Source organism: Chrysoperla carnea, chromosome 1 (assembly GCF_905475395.1).
Source record: "Chrysoperla carnea chromosome 1, inChrCarn1.1, whole genome shotgun sequence".
Taxonomy (NCBI): Eukaryota; Metazoa; Arthropoda; class Insecta; order Neuroptera; family Chrysopidae; genus Chrysoperla; species Chrysoperla carnea.
The window spans coordinates 123,209,781-123,217,753 of record NC_058337.1 but is presented as its reverse complement, the minus strand read 5'-3'; the positions used below and the strand labels follow the sequence as shown (position 1 = coordinate 123,217,753).

Here is a 7,973-nt window from a genome sequence, read left to right as displayed (position 1 = left end):
TTGTTACTAACTTGTTCATTGTAGTCATAATAATTACAGATAACAAGTAGAACAAATAATATTATAATTCTGGACGCGTTCATTCGACACCCAAAAATTATTATTAAAATATCAAGTTATAAAATCATTTAAATTTCATGAACGCAACCAATTAAAAAACTGAAGAAGGGTACAAATTGATTATAATTCATAATTTAAATCTCTACAAGAAAAAAATGCACCTAAACTTGGTACTTGAGGTATGAAAAACGTTGACTTTTTATTATCGACATTAGTGACAAAAAGTTCATGTGAATGTTCAGAATGCATACTCTATCAGTAAATTCACACAGAAAATGGCGGACCAAGCACGAAATAATCGTTTTGAGCATGATGGGCATACCTTTAAGCCTAATAGACTTGTACACCCACGTACAGTTCCAAGACAAACGAAAGGGAACAATTATCAGGCTTATTACCTCACTAAGCTAAGTTCGATTGCCTAATGGTACGAGAGCTGGTAATGTTTTCGAGACTTTATCTTAAGAAGGTTGAATTTCGAATATTTCTTTCTTTATTGAATTTAGGAAGGTATGAGATATATCTTACATTTGAGAGTGGCTGTGTTAATGATAGATTCGCTCCAGTAAAGCAACCGAATTTCTGCCTGGCAAATTAAAATTAAATTCTTTAATTTAATGACTAAATCATATTAAAATTAAAGCCATACTAAAGTGATTTAAATACGTTTTTTTTAAATTAATATCTGGCGCAGTGTTAGCAATGGTTAAACTGTCTGGCAATTAAAATTGCTACTGCTTAAACGGCATGAAAAATAATTTGATAAAAATTGTCTTAAATTGATTTTAAATTTGGAAACCGCTCTCAGATGCCAGACATACTTTATTCCTACCAAGTAAATAATCAAAATCTACCCGTTTTGAAAACGTGTCTTTGCTAGCTCTCATACTATAAGATCAACACATTACATAACATAAAAGCATATTATCATTTTCAAAAAACATTTTTTTTTTTCACTAAATTTAATATCTAAAATAATATTTTGGGCCAAATTTTTCAGTCGAAAATCATCATCGACTAGAATCGTATTTATTAATGATCCTAAAGTGATATGAAAAGATTGTAGCATTTGTAAAAAAAATAATAATTAGGAATATATTAATTAATGCGTTGTTTTTTTGTGACATTTTCAGTAGATTCCGAGAATAATGGACTAACTGAATTCAATAAAGGATGTTTAGTATAATGTCCGAACAAAGTTGTTAATAACGCCACTCCATATCCTGTAGCACGTTCACCCTGAAACAGATTATTAAGAAAAAAAATCACATACACTTCAATAGCTTATCGAATAGTATCTGAATACCACATTTGGGCATAATAAAATGTTATCTTATTCGAAAAAACAGGTTCTTGTTTTTATTGACTTTATGACCTAACACGAAGAACAAAAGTTTGACTGTCCTTGGATAATTCCTGCGCATGGGCCTGCCTTAGCCCCTAAAACTTAACTGGATAATTACTTACACAATTAACAGGTGCGGCCATATCAACGTGAATCCAAGCCCCACTATAATCAAATCCTAAATGTGCCATTATAAATAATCCAGCACATGATGATTGAGCATTACTACGATCCTGTGGGAAACATAACACAAATTTTATTAGAATTTTTCTTAAAAATAAATGTACAATAAAAAAATACATACAGATACAGAATTTTTCATATCAGCAATAGCTGATGCAAATTCACTAAAATGTAATTCAGGACAATATGGTATGGGGAACAATAAATCACCGGAATTTAATCCAGCTTGTACACCTAAATCTTCCCATTCAGCAGTATTTGTTAAAATAGCTCCATGATATTTACCAGTTGCCACAGCCTTGAAACAAAAATTTCACTTTAATTATTAAATCTAGTTTTAAGTTTTAGAAAAAAATCCTTTTTGCCAAAAAAGTATCAAAGTACCAAAATGGACAAAATACTTGATTACTGAAATAGAAATTTTTTAACCGATTCTTTTTTGACAAAGGACTCTCACTTTCTAAAAGCTTTACTTACTTGGGCTCCAGTTAAAGTAGCCATATCTAAAATAATATTAGCCTTTAAATCTTTTTGTGCGTACGCAACTCCATCTGATAAAACTAAACGCCCTTCGGCATCCGTATTATTAATTTCTACAGTTCTCCCTGAGTATAAAGTATGAACATCATCTGGTCGAGTTGCATCAGGACCTACAGCATTTTCAGCTAAACAAAATACAGCATGCAAATTTTGGGTAAAATTTGCTTTAACAGCTGCATAAAATGCTCCTAAAATAGCTGCAGCTCCTCCACAATCACGTTTCATTCCAGGCATTGCAGTTTTTCCTTTAATACTCAAACCACCAGTATCGTAAACAATACCTTTACCAACCCACGCAATAGTATTTTGTGCGCCTGGTGGATTGAAACTAAGTACAGCTAATGCAGGTGGTACACGTGCAGCTTTTCCTACCCCATATATGCCACCAAAACCTTTTTCACGTAATTCTTCGCCACGAATTATTTTCGGTGTTATTTTTAATTCATTTCCAATTTTTTTCACTTCCTAAAAATATTCATTTTATTATGTTTTATTGATGGTTTTAACTTTTAAGTCGTTTGTTTTAAGTATGGCGACCGTTAATTGTTTGAATTTCGTAGTTATTGAAAGGAAAACGATGGTCACAGAGATGGTTGCCGGGGCGTGGTCGCAGGTCATTTAAAATAACAAATAAGCGCTATGATTATCGTTTTGCTTGCAATAATTACGTAATTCGACCTATTAACGATCGTCATAACAAATGACTAGGAATTTCGCTATCGTTACCTTTAAAAATTACGGGATTTGAGGCCAATTGGCGTTAGAATAATCATAAAAAGTTATCTTACTTGCAAAAAATGATCAACATTCATCTCATTGCAAGGTGTATCTACAATGGATGCCGCTAAACGTATGGCACTTGCTGTTGTATTTAACATATCTAAATCTTCAGCAGTTAAATGATCAACATCACCACGTCCTGATAATGCGTCATCTTGATTTCCATTTATAATAATAAATTCAATGTTCACGTTTGTCGTTGTTGGACTGTTGTCCCCTTTTGTTGGAGAAATACCTGATGATGATTTCTTTGAGTATGTGGGAAAAGCACGAGCTACTGCACAAGCACTAGCATACAAATCCGGTTTCTCGCATAAAATCTGTAAATAATTTATTAAGCATTAATTTTAAGGAAAATAATTGTTTTTCGATTCATTACTATGCAAAATTACGAATAACTTTCAATCGAAATGGCAAGAAAATTGGCTATGAGACATTTGAGTACACTCAGACAAATATTACCGACACGAAGTTCATTCCTGGGTCAAACTATTTTTTCTGTATTTATCCGGAGAGGAAATTCCTTAACAGTTTACGATATATTGTATCTTTAAGCGAATTAAATCGGGAAATTGACAAAATAGAACGGTGATTAACAACGCTCTATCCTTTTAATGGAACATCGGATTCAAAAACTGCAAAGTTAACTTTCTTCTAAGAATTCATTCCTCTATTATACGCCGAGCACCCCGATTGTGCAAATGTATATGACGAACGGTTCAAAATTTGAGCCGACAAACCGATACCGGTTTATTATTGTCACCAAAAGTGTATATTTATTACCATCCAAGATTTAAAAGAAATAAGATCTGTCCCACAAAGCTAAGATAAAATTTGTCTATCTTTAGTTTATAACTTTTAAAGAAAAACGTCGATGTAATTTTCAACGACTTTTGAATTTTGGCTAATTCATGGGGTGTACGAAACGCAATTGCAACCCCCCAAAAAGAATGAAACATTGAGATAAAATTTTTTTTATCAAATCTACCCAATTTTGAATCACAAATTTTAATCACCCCATATTTGCATCGAATGGAAATACAAGAGAAAAAAATTGGCTTATTATTACAGCAAACTTACCACAACACTTTCATCAACGCCAACCGTACAATTTTTAACTAATTTTGTAATTGCATGCGATCTTGAAGGGGTATTGTGACGGGAACATTTTATTGGTAATGCAGCTACAGTTGCTAAATTTAAATACAATGAACAACTATCGGTAGGTGAAGGATGTAAACTAGAAATAGCAGCTTTGAAAATCTAGAAAGAAAAAATCGAATATAAAATAAGACATTTAATTTATGATCCCAAAAAAAAAAAAGAAGAAAAACAAACCTCTTCAGTAACGCGAGGCTCAAGTTTACACTTAATTTGTGAATATTTCAATTGATTTAAATGTTTCACTTGGCCAATAATTAAAACTGGATGATTTTGTGGATCAGTTGTTGATAATCCATTACAAAAACGCAACGATACACCCATTTTTTTATTTCTATGTTGTAGAGAATTCTAATTCAAAAATTGAAAATCATTCTATGTGTGGTTATATTTGTGTCACTAATGCCTATTATTCGTACTCTCGTAAACACAATATATGATAAGATTAAAAAGTCATCAAATAGATAAGATTAATTAAATCAGAAATAAAGATATTTAAATAACCTTATAAAAAATATATTAATTGTTTTATTACGAAAAAACAAACACAATTTTTTTTTATTTGAATAACGGTACTTTTAACATTATTATTTATCGGGTTTTATTTTAGCGTTTACTACACATCGGTATCAACAAAATAATATAACAGACAAAAGACAACTGATTTTAAAAGCAGCTCTAGACTCTACGCAGAAGATACGTACTATACTCTTTTTTAAATCATATTTCACCCAAAAATGTAGACTTATTCAACATACCAAATATCAACGGAGAGAATACGCTTTTGTCTACTAAGAATAAATCAGTTGTATAAAAGTTTCTAATGATAGGGTATTTCACTACTTTTGAAAAAGTACTTCAAAATGTTTATTTTGCAAATAAAAAGCCATCAAAAATTTATTTCGGAAAAATACACACGCTTTCTTGCAAAAATTTAAATTAAATTTTAAACCTTTTTTAAACTGTCAAAAACGCGGGCATTCAATTTGATGACGTAATATGGGTATCACTATACGAAATAACACAAATAATTTTGACGTATATATTCATAGACATCTGATTATAATAAATATAAATACTTATTATCTATGTATATATTATACCCAACTGTCTACACTGAACTAACTGATGGTTTATGACTCATTTTAAAAGAAAAATGTACTTTTATGACTCGAAATCAGAATATTTCAGTATATTTTTACATAAATTTTAACTTTTTTCAAATTTCATGATTTATTTTTGACTAACGATAATACCCTATTGATATACAAATTTAAAGTTCTGCAGGCTCTAACTAATTAGAGAGTGTGTAAGGATTTCTACAGCCTTAAAAACGCCAAAAAACATGAAATGTTAACATAAAAAAGGAGGTGAAAGAGCTGGAAAGTGGGCACCTCCAAAGACACTCCCTTGACACTGGTAACTCATTTTACATACAAATTTGAAGGGCCTGCAGAGACATGCAAAGCCTTAAAAAACGAAATAATATGATCAGTCAGTTCGGTGTAGAAAGTTGGGTATAATATATACATAGATAAGTATTTACATTTATATTATAATCAGATGTCTATGAATATATCTGTCAAAATTATTTGTGTTATTTCGTATTGTGATACCCATATTATGTCATCAAATTGAATGCCCGCGTTTTTGACAGTTTAAAAAAGGTTTAAAATTTAATTTCAGTTTTTGGCAAGAAAGCGTGTGTATTTTTCCGAAATAAATTTTTGGTGGCTTTTTATTAGCAAAATCAACATTTTGAAGTACTTTTTCAAAAATAGTGGAATACCCTATTGAGTTGATGTTAAGGAAGTGCCTATTGCGGTAGTGTCGACTCTCCACTTTCCCATCCTTTAATCTAAATATTCCATGTTTTTAAAAACACAAAAAATAAAATTAATAATCTCACTTCAATAAAAACCCATAGAGTAATATAACCTCACTAAGGTACGATAAAAAAGTTAGAGTAATAAGAAAGCATTTAATTAGGGAGAAATATGACCTTAGTGATGGACCTCCACGGCTTTCTGAAGTCTATTTTTTTCAATAGCGGTATATTCTCATTATGATTATCATAAACAAAATTATGAAAAAATAAACTGTTTTAGAATCGTTTAATAATACAGCTTATCAACAAAAATTATTGTAGATTCATTAAAATTTATGCATGTATTAAGTTACATAAAAATAATAGGTTTCGAAAAGTAATTATAATTTTATTTATGTAACAAATAAATATGAAATATAATTAGTGGAAATATTTTTATAGAAATAATATTATAAATTTAATGTAATGTTTATACAATTTAATAACTATTTACATATAAATAGATGTACACTCTACTTGAATTATTTTTATTTTATTATTTGTATAAGATTATTTTTATGACGTCAGCAAATATTAAAAATGCATTTTTTTTTTCTCTTTCTCTATCTATAGTTTACGCTATTGATACGATTCTCCATTCCCCTGAGAGTAGATAGACTTATAGAGAATGCCGAAAAAAATCCTTCATTTCAGGAAGACGTTATTCATTTTGAATTTTAGAGAGAAGGATTTTCTACTGTATTAAGGCACATCAAACAGTTTTTTGTGGATCCAAATCCCATGGAAGTTTAACTTGCGTTAACAAATAATATTTTAGGTACTTACATGTGTACTTTGTTATTGAGTTACGCTATTTGATCTCATGATTACCAAATAACATTATGTTATATTTTAAATTAGGAAAATGAACAATTTTTTCAGATATTTTTTTGTTTGTTTGACGAATGGTCTAAGCATCAGCCAGCCAGTTCATTAAATGTTGTATTTTACGATACGGCTGAATAAGATTACACCGCTGTTTATAAACAGGCTAGGCTGTTAACTCTGTTAACTGAAGTGCTAATTAAGCTAGTTGGATACGACATATACAGTTCTAAAAAAGATTCAATGAGGTGGAGGTAATAAAAAAACTATTTGACCTTCGACTTAGTTCGGAATTTGGCCATAATTTATTGTAACTGGTTACAAAAGAGAGTAATTACAACTATTTATGCATACCGTTCGTCGGTTTAGATGATTAATACCCTGAATAGCTAAGTGCGAAACAGGCCTATAAAAAAATTTCAAACTCCAAATTTTATCGAGATTTTCCGATTTTATCCGAATATGACTACCGTACTTGTCGGTAATCCCTTTTCGACACATTGTCACACAGTATAACGCCATTTCAATAACTGCTTATCGCAACTATGCATTCGTACATAATTGAAATTTTCTATATTATTATTGCACTAGAATTCACAAAAATAGTTTGTAATAATAATAAAAAAAAAAGTAATCTGATTTGATAAATATGACTCTTGAAAATTATATCTTCCAAAACATTTTAACACAACCGGTGTGACTTCCAAAGAGTACGAATCAAGTATTAGATTGTAGTGATGATCTTAAAAACTATTTATAGATACACTCACTAAAGTTTGACCACTTGAAATAATTTTATTTAAAATTCCAATAAGAAACTGCATTGTTTATAAATACATTTTAATAAAAATAATCGACTAAAACACATCTTCCTTGTTAAATTACATTACCAATACTAAACCGCATAGACAAATCTTTTAATTGTCTATGCATTTAAAAACCTATAAAAGTACTATGAAACAAGTTTTTTTTTATAAATCTAATTCAGAAAAAAAGTAGAAAGGCGACGAAATTTTAATTATAAGATAATAAACTAGTTTTTCTTTTTTATATCAAATAAGTCCTTAACAGATAATTTCATTGTTTTCATAAAATATAAATATATTAATTATTAATTTTTTTTAAATCAATAAATATGATAAATATTACAAACTTGTAATACAAGTTATTTTTATTCATATATTCATAATATATATTATCATTATTTAATTA

The 7,973-nt window shown here is 29.6% G+C and overlaps 1 protein-coding gene across 1 annotated transcript; it reads right to left on the bottom strand.

The window, feature by feature from the left end:
* Positions 1 to 552: 552 nt before the first annotated feature.
* Positions 553 to 7,312, bottom strand: LOC123298043 (probable aminopeptidase NPEPL1). The gene is made up of 8 exons (XM_044879922.1): positions 7,116 to 7,312; positions 4,247 to 4,420; positions 3,989 to 4,171; positions 2,917 to 3,228; positions 2,066 to 2,593; positions 1,710 to 1,886; positions 1,528 to 1,638; positions 553 to 1,299 (listed from the first exon to the last, which is right to left on the bottom strand). Exons 1-8 carry the CDS (start codon positions 7,281 to 7,283, stop codon positions 1,159 to 1,161), a joined length of 1,794 nt encoding a protein of 597 aa, XP_044735857.1. The 5' UTR covers positions 7,284 to 7,312; the 3' UTR covers positions 553 to 1,158.
* Between the last annotated feature and the right edge of the window lie 661 nt (positions 7,313 to 7,973).

Excerpts from the sequence above, each read along its gene's own strand:
- LOC123298043 (XM_044879922.1), bottom strand. The coding sequence starts at position 7,283 with ATGGCGTTATACTGTGTGACAATGTGTCGAAAAGGGATTACCGACAAG. Across the intron at positions 2,594-2,916 it reads ATGTTGATCATTTTTTGCAA|GAAGTGAAAAAAATTGGAAA; the intron begins GTAAGATAACTT and ends GAATATTTTTAG. Across the intron at positions 1,639-1,709 it reads ATATGAAAAATTCTGTATCT|GATCGTAGTAATGCTCAATC; the intron begins GTATGTATTTTT and ends TGTTTCCCACAG.